Source organism: Squalius cephalus, assembly GCF_949319135.1.
Source record: "Squalius cephalus genome assembly, chromosome: 2".
In the NCBI taxonomy this organism is placed as follows: domain Eukaryota; kingdom Metazoa; phylum Chordata; class Actinopteri; order Cypriniformes; family Leuciscidae; genus Squalius; species Squalius cephalus.
This window is the reverse complement of record NC_137123.1, coordinates 14,522,639-14,538,928: the sequence shown is the minus strand read 5'-3', so window position 1 is coordinate 14,538,928 and position 16,290 is coordinate 14,522,639. Positions and strand designations below refer to the sequence as shown.

The window sequence follows — 16,290 nt, the reverse complement described above, 5'->3', positions numbered from 1 at the left end:
TGACTTGATGACTAAGTTGCGACTTGACTTGACTTGACAAAGAGTATGACTTGACTTGACTTGACTTGACTTGATTTGACTTGACCCTTACAACAGAATGACTTGGCTTGACTTTGACTTGCAATGTTAAGACTTGGACTTGACTTGAGACTTGAATTTAGTGACTTACTCCCACCTCTGCTGTCCACTGTAACAAACAAAATACAGAAAAGCACCTTTAGAAAAGCATTTTCATTTACACCAGTAGGTGGCGACAAATGTTTAAAAAATATATGTCACTGAATCATTTGTTAAAGAAATTCATTCAGAAACACTGTCTGTGTCTCATTTCAGAGGCACTCAGCACACCCGGTTAAAGTCATCGCTCACACATCGTCAAATTCTGTCTTCTCATTTTGATTTCAGAGTCAGACTGAATGCCTTCAAAATCTTCTTGAGCAGATCGAGAACATTACAGCTCAAGAGCTTCCTTTGACTGTAAGTCTTCAAGTGTTTTTTTTTTTTTTATAAAACAATCAAATCAAATGTAATTGTCAGTTACATGATTGACATCGCAGGTCTGATTAATTGGCTTTCTTAATATTTACATGTACAGTAATTGTATTTTTCTGATCAATAAATTAGAATGTGACCAATATTTTGAATATGGTCCTCAACGCTTCAGGAAAGATTTCAGAGTCTTCATCATCAGCTGTACTAGCCTCCTATGGAAACCGTGTGTTAAAAGCCAACGAGAAACTCATCTCTACATTGGTGAAGCCGACAGACACGAGTGACAATGTCAGTTTTACTCTTGCTGTTGTAGGTGAGTGGAGAAACTGTTATTATTGATGATGAAACTGAGATTATATATGATATCGAGGAGTTTATAGTCTAGAGCAGGGGTTCTCAACTCTGGACCACGAGATCCACTTTCCTGGAGTTTCGCTCCAACCCTAATCAAACACACCTGAACAAGCTAATCAATGTCTTCATGATTAATACAACGTTACAGGCACACAGCAAAATCCCCAGTGTTAAATCAACACTGCTCAGAGTACATATTGTCCCAATCTAAAGAGTGTTAAAAGTGTTAAAGGGCACCTATTATTACTCTTTTCACAAGATGTAAAATAAGTCTCTGATGTCCCCAGAGTGTGTATATGAAGTTTTAGCTCAAAATACCCAACAGATAATTTTTTACAGCATGTTTAAATTGTCATTTTTTGGGGCTCAGAAAAACACACCGTTTCAGTGTGTATTCCTTTAAATGCTAATGAGCTGCTGCTGTCCGCACAGGGGGCGGAGCCTGACGAGCTCGCGCTCAGAGCCAGGAATCTCATCTGATAATATGTGACCCTGGATCACAAAACCAGTCTTATGTTGCACGGGTATATTTGTGGCAATAGCCAACAAAACATTGTATGGGTCAAAATTATAGATTTATCTTTTATGGCAAAAATCATTAGGATATTAAGTAAAGATCATGTTCCATGAAGATATTTTGTAAATTTCCCACCTTAAATATATAAAACTTTTATTTCTGTGAGTGAATGCAGCACAATCGCCAACATAAATGAACAACTTTAAAGGCGATTTTCTCAATATTTAGATTTTTCTGTACCCTCAGATTCCAGATTTTCAAATAGTTGTATCTCGGCCAAATATTGTCCTATCCTAACAAACCATACATCAATGGAAAGATTATGTATCCAGCTTTCAGATGATAAATCTCAATTTTAAAAAAAATTACACATAAGACTGGTTTTGTGGTCCAGGGTCACATATCAGAACAGAAACTCTCAGTAACGCTGTTCATTTCGACCAGGAGTCGGACAATAATGCCCACAGAGCCAGAGAATATGTATGGAGCTAAAACAGGTATCGTTTAGTTTAATTACGGTTATAACTAATATGTCATCTGCTTTTATCCACTATTAAAGGGATAGTTCACCCAAAAATGAAAATTCTGTCATCATTTACTCACCCTCAAGTTGTTCCAAACCTGTATGAGATTCTTTGTTCTGCTGAACACAAAGGAAGATATTAGGAATATAGGAAAAAAATATACTATGGAAGTCAATGGGGACCGAGACCTATTTGGTTACAAACATTCTTCCAAATATCTTCCTTTGTGTTCCGCAGAACAAAGAAACTCATACAGGTTTGGAACAACTTGAGGGTGAGTAAATGATGACAGAATTTTCATTTTTGGGTGAACTATCCCTTTAATACAAGCCTGCTGTATGCAAACCCCGTCCGAATGATGACCAAAATATACCGATGAGTTCAGTGAAAGGCACAATATGTAACTTTTTTGCTTTAAAATTAGCAAAAATCACTATATCTATGTTATATATTTTTTCTAGTTGTGTACTTACATTATCCCGACTGTTTCCAACAACTTTCAAACCAGGAGAATTTTTTATTTAATTTTTAGACACGGCACGTTTCTTTATTTCCGCTTTGTCGCAGTCAATGGCGTCATATCCGCGTTGTCCCTGGTTTCCGCCTATGGTTTCCGCTCGTACTGCCATGGTAACCAGAGCTATGAGCAGAGCCCTCTGATTAACCAAAGCGACAGACGCAGACAACTGTGGAGTTCGCAATGTCTATTTGCACGCTGTTGTTGTTTCGTTCAAACATTACGGACCATGGCAAGCAGACTTTGGATAAAAAAGGAGAGCTAAAACGAGAATCAATATCAGCGCGGTGTTTTCGAGATGCCGAGAGCTCCCATAGACAGTATATAAACGAGAGCTCCACGTCCGAGACTTCGACCGCTCTTACATGCACTTTATTAAACAGGTGAGCATATTTACATAAAACTAATCAATGTTTTATAGTTCAACAATGATAAAATGTTAGAATATGATCTGTATGTTATTCTAATGTTGATCTAGTTTACTGCTAGTCTCATATAGACAAACTAACACATACATTTCAACACATTCAGATGCAGTTTAGTGCGCTAGTGTAATGTTAGACCAAGTGAAACAACGCTGCGTTTTCTCACAAGTTTAATTTGTCTAATAAACTGACCTGAGTAACTTAGTAGCCTAATTCTGCGTGTAGTTCGGTAGAATGAATTGTCCGTATTCCTTTTATATCCGCGGGACTCGCGTCGCGTGTGGAGCTGATAGCTGTATATATACACTAGACGTCGCCTTGGCTACTGCAGTTCATTGGAACGAAACCGTAGCCAAGGCGACATCTAGTGTATATATCTATACCCGCCCGCGCCCTCAGATCATTTGGACGCGGCTGTGTTCAAGAGGTAACAACGATATAAATACTGTTCGTTTTCTCACACAAACCGCTCGTTTCGTGTCTTAGGCCATCAATGTGTACTTACGATGGGGAATTGTTTAATTTGGACGATGGGGAATTGTTTTAATTTGGACTTTGTGCATGCTCTTTGAGACAGTGACCATAGACCTGCATGAAATGACTGACAGACAAGAACGGTTTGACCTAAAAATATCAAAATTGAAACTACTGCGGAAAAAAAGACACCTACATCTTGGATGCCCTTGAGGTAAGCTAAAACATACCAAAATTTAATTTCAAAGTGAACTATCCCTTTAACACTGAAGCAGTGTTGAAGTTAATGAGATAATTAAGAGATTAATTAAGTGATGATTGGCCATTAGTGGTGACACCTAATGTTAATAAGCAGAATCATTGAGGAAAGAGAAAAAACAATAACAGAAAAAAGAGAAACACAAGAACTACTGACTTCGAGTCATTACACATTGTTGCACTTATTATTACCAGTTTGACTTTATTTCTGTCATACATCTACAAAAGTTCTTGAGATTCAACATAAGTTTAGACGGTAATGTTTTATGGAAGTTTTCTTTTCAAGTTACCATTATGGTGGTCAGTGTTTGCTTTAGTTGGGCTCTTGACTCTTTTCATTGTGTTAATATTAATTTTTCTCTGACTGTTCCAACATTGTTTATAAAGCACATTTGTTACTGCAAGAGAAAACATGACCTGCTCGCAATATGTTTTGATGATAATGACATTATCATCATGTAGTGTCCTGATTCACTGATGTCATTCAGGGTCTAAATCTTTGACTATATTCTTGATGTCTCGTTTTAGTATTGGTGATTTGTAGCTCTGAGATTCTACAGTTTGAGATCCAACAGCAATATGAAAATTTTTGAAAATACTTTGTGCAAAGAAGTTATTGTGTTAAAACACACAGACATCAAGAATCAGCATATGAGTCTCAACAATGGTGACAGATCATTAAAACATTGCTGGAAGTAACTACTGTAGTGAAAAATTAATAAAACATTTGAATAATCAGTTTATAATGCTGGGTGACATCATTGAATCAGGTCACTAGTAATTTCATCATCAAATCATAACCAGGGCTGCATTTCCAAAAGCATCTTAAGCCTAACTTGATCGCAGACCAACTGCAACAAATGTCCATACGATCAAATTAGGCTTGCGATGTTTTCAGGAAACACAGCCAAAGTCACAGTTTCTCTTGCCACAACACATATGCTTTATAAACACAGAGTTGGAGCAGCCAGAGAAATACTAATGTTAAAAAGTAAAGGGTCAAGAGCCCAACTAAAGCAAACACTGACCACCATAATGGTGACATGAAAGAAACATTCCATAAAACATTACCATCTAAACGTCTGTTAAATCTAAATAAGACCGTGTGTAGATGTATGACAGAAATAAAGTCAAACTGGTAAAAAAATAAGTGCAATAATGGCTCGAAGTCAGTAGTTCTTGTGTTTCTCTTTTTTCTGTTCTTGTTTCTCTTTCCTTCAGTGAGTCTGCTTGTTATCATCAGGTGTCACCACTAATGGCCAATCATCACTTAATTAATCACTTAATTATCTCATTAACTTCAACACTGATTCAGTGTTAATTTTTAACACCCTGTTGTGTGGACACATATGTACACTGAGGAGTGTTAATTTAACACTGGGGATTTTGCTGTGTACAATTCACACTTTAAATAAAGTGTTGCTGAATCATTTTCATTTCATAAATTTCACTTATTTCAAGTTCATAAGTGACTAGGAAAACAGCAGTATGAAAACCGAACAGCAGCTACTGTTAGTGTTGACTAAGTAGTGTAAATTATACACACCTTGTAACTGCGTCATTATTTTACATAGCTCAGTGCGTGTGCACGCGCGCGTCTTTTGCATCAGTAAAATGTGATCGGTTAATTTGAGTGACAAGTTGTAATCACGCATTGAATGCAAGGAAGATTTTATCAGCTCCAATTGTTTGGAGTTAGAAATATATAACTCGCGCTGCATATTTAGTAATTTTGCCTCAGATACAGGATTATACATTCCCTTTAACAAGCAGGTTGTTCATTACCACGGCAACCGCTCGCCTGTCATGCTGAATGCGATTTTCGTGTTTAAAAAGTAACTATACATAAGAGACGGAAAGATGCAGATAACTATACATTATTTAAGGTTATTTCTATTCGTTACGATATTGATATATGAACTGTTGTTGTCAAGTAAGCTTCATTCCCCGTTGCGATCGTGCACTCCTCTAAACTGTAGCCTACGGGTGCGTCACTGCTCTAGTTGACTGCTGCGCCTTTCTCCCCGAAATACCACTTTAACAACAACCCTTTAGAAAACGTAATTCCTTTGTGGATCCTCTTGATCTGCTTTCTCCGTGTTTCTTTGACAAACCTCAGTGTCTCAGTCTCTCGCACGATGCATGTAAGTTAACCACGGCCACTTATTTACATGTCGCGGTATACACGAAATAAAAAAATCTGTTACGGTTGACATTTTCTACCGCGGTAACGATATATACCGTCATACCGCCCATCCCTATGAGACAGTGCTTATGATTTATTGAGATTGTAAAAAAAATCATTTTTATCATTCTAGGGTGGTTTTGCTCACACACTGCCAACACACATTTATGTTCAAACACCATGTAAAAGTGAATTTTGCATAATAGGTGCCCTTTAAAGTTAATAAGATAATTAAGTGATAAATTAAGAGATGACTGAGCATTAGTGATGAACACCCGCTTCAGCCACAGCCTTAGGGTCTGTTTACATGACACCGTGTTCAACTAAATACTTTTTATGAGTTTTGGCCATTCGTTTCCACGACAACAAAGAGTCAGTTTGGGTGCCTGAAAATGCAAAGGAAACACTTCTGAGTTTTAAGCATATCGTTGTCGTCTAAACGTACCCTAAGATGAATCAACTGAAGATAAAAGAAGACATTACATCTCTCAAGATCTCAGCAGAGTACACAGCAAAAAGTCCAGTGTTAAATTAACTCTCCTGGGAGTTTATATGGCTCCAGAGTCAGTGTTAAAATATGAGTGTTAAATTAACACTCAAGAGTGTTAAAGTTAATGAGCTCATTAAGTGATTAATTGAGTGATGATTGAGCATTATTGAAGACACCTGATGTTAACAAGCAGAATCACTGAAGGAGAAAATCTAATTTTTTAAGACACCATTATGGTGATCAGTGTTTGCTTTAGTTGGACTCTTGACCCATAAACTGTAAACATTAGATTATTCTTTGGCAGTTGTATCTGAGTTATAACGGCCAGATGAACAAAGAGAAAAGTTGATCAGGTGGTGTTGGTTATGTTTTGACATAATCATAATTTCACCTGAATCACTGATCTCATTTAGAGTCTAATCTCTGACTTAAATGTATATTGTTGATTACAGCATCACAGTGATTCTACAGCATAATATCTTTTTTTCTAACTAAGGATTTCTTAAAAGTAAAACAAAATCTTTCTTTTAGGCACACACAGATGTCAAGAATCAGTGTATGAATCTCAACTATGGTGACAAACAGAATATTCAATTAGGAAAAGGAAATTAGTAAGACAATTCAGATCATAATTTATTCATACCGCAATGCATGATGGGAGCCATGAATGAGTTTTGATTGGTGGCACCCAGAATGCATTGCAACAAGCTTTATTATTGTCACCATTGTTGAGAATCACAGGCTGATTATTGATGTCTGTGTGTCCAAATAAAGTAATTTTCAATGTCTTTTTATCAGAACAATTATTTTGGATTACATTGATAATGATAAAAATCATTTGCTGTAGAATCACAGGCTGTTGTATATCAACAAGGTAAATCTGACTCTCTAAATAAGAGTTGATATTCAGGTCAAATTATGATTATCAAATCATAACCAACACCACCTGATCACCTTTTCTCTTTGTTCATCTGAGAGTTATAACTCAAATACAACAGCCAAACAAAATTTAAAGTTAAAGCTTTATGGGTCAAGAGCCCAACTAAATCAAACACTGATCTCCATAATGGTGTCTTAAAAAATTAGATTTTCTCCTTCAGTGATTCTGCTTGTTAACATCAGGTGTCTTCAATAATGCTCAATTATCACTCAACGAATCACTTAATTAGCTCATAAACTTTAACACTCTTGAGTGTTAATTTAACACTCATATTTTAACACTGACTCTGGAGCCATATAAACTCCCAGGAGAGTTAATTTAACACTGGACTTTTTGCTGTGTAGGATTAAACAACTCAAACAGCATTACCAGATTGACTTAATTTAACTCTGGGGATTTTGCTGTGTACAAAGTAAACTGATTAGTTCAAACTAGTAATTAGATGAAATATTTTATTTTAGTCTTTTTATTGTTTTGTTTTTTGCACATTTGTGCAGATTGAATCAACTTTAATAAAAACAAAAAACAAAACATAACTGCTTATTTTCTAAATCAGAGGTTGAAGTCTTCATGGTTGGACCACAGGTCACCTTAGATAAAATCCCTCGACTTGACACGACAAATTCTTCTGTGGACATCGATCTTATTGGGATCGCCAAGAACAACAATGAAACAAGTATGTGAGATGTGTTATAATACAACGTTTTTAATAAAACATTTTTAGAAGATATATCACTAAACCACATTTAACTAAAGGTTTTTATTGTGTTGAATATAAGTTTCTTCTGTTTATGCCACACAGGATCAGCTGCTGTGGCTTTCATGAGTTATAACACAATGGAGAATCTACTGAAGCCCGACTTCTTCAACACATCAAATGACACGATTAAAACCATGATGTCCACTGTGATCTCAGCTACTCTTCCCAAAACCACCAACACTAAACTCACCAAACCAGTCAACTTCACCCTCAAACACATCAGAGTGAGAGACTGAAATGTGTTTTTGTCCAACCTGAGAACTGATGAACATCTGAAAACATCTAATATTCAGTGTTGTTATATTTTCTGCATGTTCTTTCTTCTTTTTGCAGGAGTTTGACCCCAGCGGTTCTCTGTCCTGTGTGTACTGGAATATCAGCGAGTGGATTGTAGATGGTTGTTCTGTTTTAGAGACCAACAGCAGCTACACTGTGTGTTCCTGTGTTCATCTGTCCACATTCGCTCTCATCATGCAAACCAGCCGCCCATCAGAGGTACGAGAACATTTATAGTGAGCATTGAAGAACAGCACAGATTTGGCACTAATGTACACAGCAAAATCCCCAGTGTTAAATTAACACTCTCAGTGTTTATATGAGTCCACACTACAGAGTGTTATAAGTAACACTGAAGCAGTGTTAAAGTTAATGAGATAATTAAGTGATTAATTGGGTGATGATTGAGCATTACAGACACCTGATGTTAACAAGCAGAATCACTGAAGGAGAAAATTAACGTAAAATAACACCATTATGGTGATCAGTGTTTGCTTTAGTTGGGCTCTTGACCCTTACTTTTTTAACTTTAGAGTTTGTTTGTTATAACAACCAGCTGAACAAAGAAAAAAGGTGATCTGATGGTTGTGTTTTAAAATAATCATTAGTTGGCTTGAATCACTGAACTTTCAGAGTTAAGTTTACCTTATGGATTATAGTAGCACTGTCCTTGTCGAGCGTGCCATTTGTAACTTTTTTCAAGGAAATCCAAATGATAAAATCAATTACAAAAAAAAAGTAAAGAGTGTTTTATGTAGGCACACACAGACATCAATAATTAGCGTATGAATCTCAACAATGGTGACAAACAGATCAACTCTGAACATAAGCTCATTAATTATTCATGCAGCAATGCATGATGGGAGCCATGAATCAGTTTTGATTGGTGGCACCCAGAATGCACTGCAACATGCTTTATAATTGTCACCATTGTTGAGATTCACAGGCTGATTCTTAATGTCTGTGTTTAAAAAACGTATGTTAAAAACATTTAAGAAATTATTTGGATTACTTTGTAAAAGTTAAAAATATTATCCTTTTCATGGACAGTGCTGCTATAATTAATAAAGTAAATTTAACTCAGAAATTAGGCTCTATATGAGTTCAGTGATTCAGGTTAAATGATTGTGAAATAATGATTATTTTAAAATACAACCAACACCATCAGATCACCTTTTCGCTTTGTTCATCTGGCTGTTATAACTCATGTACAGCAGCCAAACAAAACCTAAAGTTAATGACTTAAGGGTCAAGAGCCCAACTAAAGCAAACACTGATCACCATAATGGTAACATACCGTTTACGATTTTCTCCTTCAGTGATTCTGCTTGTTAACATCAGGTGTCTTCAATAATGCTCAATCATCACTCAATTAATCACTTAATTATCTCATTAACTTTAACACTGCTTACAGCACAGGTGTCAAACTCCACTGGGGCCACTGTCCAATACATAGTTCCTACATGACGTCACAAAATACGGGCCGACCCGGCGCCATTTCTGTGGGCATGCTGTGGGAAGAACATTAGAAGAAGAAGCTGAAACGAGTTAATTTCGTGATAAAAAGTGAAAATGGTCATCTCCTGCTGGGTCAATGGATGTTCAAATTGTGCCGGAGGTTCAGTTAAATCTGGATTTGACAGTATACCCGTCATTAGACTTCATGAATGTGAGAAGTCAGAACAACGACGGAGGTTATGGCTGGCGAGGATAAACAGGAAAGAAACTTGAATGATGTCACGTATTCAAAATGACGAGGTATTAAAAACATACAAAACAACATTGTTTCCACTGTTCGATCGCGCCCGCGCCTCTCTCTCTCTCTCACTCACTCACACACACACACACACACACACACACACACACACACACACACACACAGACAGACAGACACACACATTCCAGCATTGCAATCTCAGATTATGTCCCTAAAGAACCCGCGTATAAAGTAGTTCCACATTCCATTAATTAATTTGCACGCAAGTTTTATTTATTTTTATACCTTGTATATTCATGCTACTTTTCCATTGATTGCACTTGAGCAAACTGATTGTTCCAGGCTCAGAATTGCTCACATGTGTAAAAACTCCTAGCCAATACCAGATAATGGTACACATGATAATACTGTATCTGAGGCAAAGCTGCATAATCAGTGCTCAGTGCTTCCTTCGTTAGCGCATAAATCCACACCATTTATGACTGAAATTTTCGCATTGTACCTCTCTCTGTCTTGTGTTAATGGAGTCTCTTTATAATCTCTGTCACTTTGTCTCTTCATGACTTTCGTAACATTATAAACAGAAAGAAATATTCGAAATTTACTTGTAAAACTTAGTAAACACAGCAGCTTATGCCATCAAAGATGGCGTCTCCGGTGAGGTCACGTGACATTAATTCGCCTGTGGGAACTATGTATAGAGTTTTGTTCCAACCCTGCTTCAACACACACACACCTGCAGTTTTCAAATAAGCCTGAAGGACTTGATTACCTGATCAGGTGTGATTAAGTAGGGTTGAAGCTAAAATTTGCAGGGCTGTGGCCCTCTAGGAACTGAGTTTGACACCCCTGGCTTACAGTGTTATTTATAACACTCTGAGTGTCGACTCATATAAACACTGAGAGTGTTAATTTAACACTGGGGATTTTGCTGTGTACTCTGACATGTTTTCTCAGAGCGACTCACTGCTGGAGCTGTTGAATATGGTGTGTGTGATCGTGGGCCTGGTGTTCTTCAGTTTGGCCCTGTTGACCTTTGCCCTTTGTCAGTGGAGTCCTGGAATAAATAATGTGGCTCGAATCAACCTCTGTGTGAGTCTGCTGTTGGCTCACCTTCTGTTCCTGCTCACACAACAGTTCCTGAGCCTCATACGCCGTCGTCAGGTGAGAATGATGAAGGAGCCCTACAGCTCAGCACAGTCTCACTGAGAATCATCATAACCGTCTCTCATGATCTCCAGGTGTTGTGTGCCGTGATATCAGGTGTGCTGCACTTCCTCTTTCTCTCCGGCTTTGTGTGGATGTTCATTGAAGCTGTGCTGCTCTTCATCTGTGTGAAGAACCTATCACAGATCAGCTCCAAAAAGAGGGAGGTGCTTAGCAGTGGATACCTGTGTGTGATTGGATATATGGTTGCTCTGGTTGTGGTGGCCGTGTCTGCTGGGGTGGAGCCCAAAGGCTACGGAAGTGAACAGTGAGTTTAGTTTGAGCGACTCAGAGATCAACACCTTCATCCTTCATGTTTGTTCATTGATTTTTTTTTTTCTTCCTCCAAACAGGTGCTGGATTAAAATAAATAAAGGTTTTATCTGGAGTTTTCTGGGACCTGTTTGTGTCATACTAGCAGTAAGCACATTTCTCATCATGACTTTGTATTAAAAGGAAAAGTGATTAAAGATTAATTCCTGTTGTTTCTCTTACTGTGCAGTTAAACATGATTCTCTTCATCTGCATCATCATCAATCTGATCCTGACCTTGAAAAATCGGAACGCTGAAGTTTCACAGATGAAACGAACCAAGTAACAAACAATATGATTTGAACACTCCATGAAATGTGTATATTGTTATATGCTGCATATTTCTAGACACCTTTAACCTTATTTTCATTATTCTCAGGTTAGGTAAAGTCAAATGCGTCCTAAATCATAAGCATCTGAATTTTCATACTCACAATCCATAGGTCAGAAGACTTCTTCGTGGTCTGTTCAGCTCACTTTATTAGAAATCAAAGACTTTTGGCAGGCAAGAGCAGCAAAAGAGTTTCTTAGTTTCAATTAAATATAGTTTTATTATCTACAGGCTAATTAGTTTACATATAAAGTACTAATATAAAAAACAAGACAAAACAACATTGAGAAAATCGTTTACAAGCGTTAACACTGGAGAGGCCATTAAGAATCAGCGTCTGCCTTCATCTTCTCCTTTCAGCCTTTTATAGACCATCTGATTTCTTGAGGTCATCTTTGGAAATCCCCTCATAAATGATCAGTCTCTTACAGACAATTTATCCAATCCTAAGTCTTGAGGTGTCTTGAGTTCTGGGAATTCCTTTCAGACCTGTCTTTATAAAGCCTTTCACCTCTTAGTCTTCCTTCTTCAGACTTTTCTTCTTTGTTGCATTCTGCGCTTCGTCCGCAACACATCCGACGGTAATGCTTGCATTTATCTTCTTTCTTTAGCAAAGCTCTTTCTAATACATGTTTTGTTCCTCTCTATGCTTTTTAAGTAATGTTTAAAACATTAAGTGTGGTATGTTTTTCTTTATAAAAAAACATTTTACAATAACAATTGCAGAGTTTTTTTTCATAAACCACTTTCTTAATAAACAAGTTTCAAGTGTGGTTCATTACAATACAGAAGTGTTCTACAGACAAAAAGGCATACTTATAACAGGACAATTGCAGATTTTCCACAACAATATAATCAATAAATATATATGTTAACTCTCCATCTCTCTCTGCAGGATTATGACATTTAAAACACTGGCTCAGTTTGTGGTTCTTGGTTGCTCCTGGATTCTGGGTTTCTTCACTAATGACAGTAAGGAGCTGGAGATCCTCTTCCTGATCTTGAACTCCCAGCAGGGAACCTTCATCTTCCTGGTCTATTGTGTCCTAAATGATGAGGTCAGACATCAGTACAGACAGTCTACCAGAAAATCATCTCTCACCTACTTTATATTAAAGGGTTAGTTCACCCAAAAATGAAAATTAGCCCATGATTTACTCACCCTCAAGTCATCCTAGGTGTATATGACATTCTTCTTTCAGACAAATACAATCGGAATTATATTACAAAATGGCAGTGAATGGCCGTTTGTGTTTTGAAGTCCATCAAAGTGCATCTATTCATGATTAAAGTGCTCCACACTGCTCTGTGGGGTTAATAAAGGCCTTCTGAAGTGAATCGATGTGTTTGTGTGAGAAAAATATATCGACTAAAACAACTAGCTTCCGGCAGACGGCCGTACGCAAGTCGACTTGCGCCAAAAGAGTAACCAGTAACGCATGTATGACATAGATGTAGGAGTGGCGTTATCTTTGACGCCTCTCGCGGTTCAAACAAACAGGGCTGGGCAACAAACTCAAGCTCCTCCCACATTTCTCTTTAAAAATTTTCTTTTCAGACTTCTAATTTGTGACTGGTGTTTTGTTTTGCTCTATCCTCTGCGCTTCCGCGTTCATCATTACGTGTGCATCGGGTCAAGGGTCACTCTTTCGCCGTAAATCGATGCGTACGGCCATCAGTCAGAAGCTAGTTATTTTAGTCGATAGTTTAAAAAATGGATATTTTTCTTACACGAACGCATCGCTTCACTTCAGAAGGCCTTTATTAACCCCCCAGAGCAGTGTGGAGCACTTTAATCATGGATAGATGCACTTTGATGGACTTCAAAACAGAAATGGCCATTCACTGCCATTATAAAGCTTGGAAGAGCCAGGACATTTTTTTATATGATTGAACTCTGTATTCGTCTGAAAGAAGAATGTCATATACACCTAGGATGACTTTAGGGCAAGTAAATCATGGGCTAATTTTCATTTAGGGGTGAACTAACCCTTTAAGTTAGGCTACGTCTACATTAATCCGGATACATTTGAAAACGGCGTTTTCGTTTATAAACGCTCTCCGTCCACACTAGCGTTTTCAGGCATTTTCGGACGTTTCAGTGTAGATGAGAAACTTTTTAAAAACGCCTGAAAACGCTAAATTCACCTTTACTGCGCAAGCGTAAAACCCCACAAAAGATCACTGACATGATTCAGGAAAAATAAATAAATAATAAATAATGAAGTTATCGCGCAATTCTTCTGACAGGATCATTTTATTTAGTAAAATATCTCAGCATTCACTGATGCAGTAGGTTTGGTCTAAAACGCTAAAACTGCTCTCATGTATTGCCGCAGGATAGCAAATGTGAGTAAATTCTGTCATCTTTGCAGGACTGTGATATGAAGAGTGTGCAATGTAGAATATTTTTAGCAACAGTGTGAAAGTGAATACCACATAACAGGCACAATACTGGTAGGGCTGGGCGATTTAAATCGCGATATTGTTATGCGCATCTCGTCAGTAAAGCCGGTTCCTTGATTAGTAGTAAATCGCCATCACCTGCTTTCAGATGGAGCGGCATTTAGGGCTGAGGAAATAATTAAGTGATTAATTTAGTGATGATTGAGCATTATTGAAGACACCTGATGTTAACAAGCAGAATCACTGAAGAAGAAAATCACAAATTGTAAGTTACCATTAAGGTGATGGGTGTTTGCTTTAGTTGGGCTCTAGACCATTATATGTTTACTTTAATATTTACTGTTGTTCGTCTTCTGTTATTGATTTATAACAGTTAACTGAACAAAGTAAAATGTTATCTTATAGTGTTGGCTACGTTTTGACATAATCATGCTGTGATCTGAAAAAGGAAACATATTGAGATAGTTTGGCTTAACTTGTTAGCAGCAGTTTTGTGATTCTTCAGCCTATGATTATCAGTACTTTACTTATAATTCATATTTAATAAACATTGTTCTAATCAAAAAGACATTCAGACATATTAATTTAATACACAGACATCAATAATCAGCCTGTGAATCTCAACAATGGTGACAATAATAAAGCATGTTGCAGTGGCTGCCACCAATCACAACTCATTAATGGCTCCCATCATGCATTGCGGTATGAATAAATTATGATCTGAATTGTCTATGTAATTTACTTTTCCTAATTGAATATTCTGCTCCTCACCATTGTTGAGATGCATAGACTGAATCTTGACATCTGTGTGTGCCTAAAAGAATGATTTTTTTTTTTAACATCTTTTAAGAAATTTTTTAAATTACATCAAAAATTCTGGCCATTTATTCAGATTCACAGTTATGCTGTAACCAACAACATAAATCGAAGTGAGAAAGAAGGATTTTAATGAGTTCAGTGATCAAGTTCAAATGATGATTGTCATAATATAACCAACATCATCAGATCATTATTTATTCTTTGTACAACTGGCAGTTTTAACTCAGATACAACAGCCAAACAAAATCTAAAGTAAACATATAATGGTCTAGAGCCCAACTAAAGCAACTACCCATCACAATAATGGTAACTTACAATTTGCTATTTTCTCCTTCAGCGATTCTGCTTGTTAACATCAGGTGTCTTCAATAATGCTCAATCATCACTAAATTAATCACTTAGTTATCTCATTAACTTAAACACTCTTGAGTGTGGACTCATACACTCCCAGGAGTGTTAATTTAACACTGGATGTTTCGCTGTGTACAAAGAGCCGTAGTTAACTGACAAGCTGAGCCATATCGCATTAAATATCGCTGGCGATACGTCCGCGATATTGATGTGATTTGGCTCAGCTTGTCAGTTAACTACGGCTCTTTGTAGTAAATGCCGCTCCATCTGAAAGCAGGTGATGGTGATTTACTACTAATCAAGGAACCGACTTTACTGATGAGATGCGCATAACAATATCGCGATTTAAATCGCCCAGCCCTAAATACTGGTATGAACATGAATATCTATTGGTACAATATGCGTCACATGACTAAATTTACGTCATCGTTTTTAAACACCACCGGTTTCTCAGTCCACACTACAACGCGAAAACAGCGTTTTCAAATGTATCCGCTTTGGAGTGCGTTTTCAAAAAGCTTCGTTTTCATTAATAAAAACGTCGTCATAAAAACGGAGAGAAAAATATACGTTTTCAAACGAAAACGTATTAGTGTGGACATGGCCTTAATTTTTCATTTCTCATCTTCTAAAATTAAATTCTTGAAAAATAACCTGGACATGTTCTGTGTTTTTTTTTTTTTTTTAAACCAGAGTTTAAAACTATTTCTCTTCTCATTCTTGTCCAGGTCAGGCAGCAGTACAGGAAGTTCTTCAGATGTCTTTGCTGTGGACTCAAATCAAACACCATCAAGAAACACTGAAGACTAAAGCATCCATATTCAGCAAAGGAAGTGTCATTATTATAAAAGTGATTCTGTCATGATTTAGATATTATATGACTGTCTCAGCTACACATTTCACTAGTTAACATGTTATATATATTTACAGCGGTCA

General features: G+C 37.1%; 1 protein-coding gene across 1 annotated transcript; it reads left to right on the top strand.

The window, feature by feature from the left end:
* Positions 1-645: 645 nt before the first annotated feature.
* Positions 646-16,178, top strand: LOC307152420 (adhesion G protein-coupled receptor E3-like; the record flags this gene model as incomplete). Its single annotated transcript, XM_079861057.1, has 10 exons — positions 646-805; positions 7,733-7,852; positions 7,979-8,160; positions 8,270-8,431; positions 10,887-11,093; positions 11,171-11,403; positions 11,489-11,555; positions 11,638-11,729; positions 12,674-12,836; positions 16,083-16,178. 10 exons carry the CDS (start codon positions 646-648, stop codon positions 16,155-16,157), a joined length of 1,461 nt encoding a protein of 486 aa, XP_079717183.1. The 3' UTR covers positions 16,158-16,178.
* Positions 16,179-16,290: the final 112 nt, after the last annotated feature.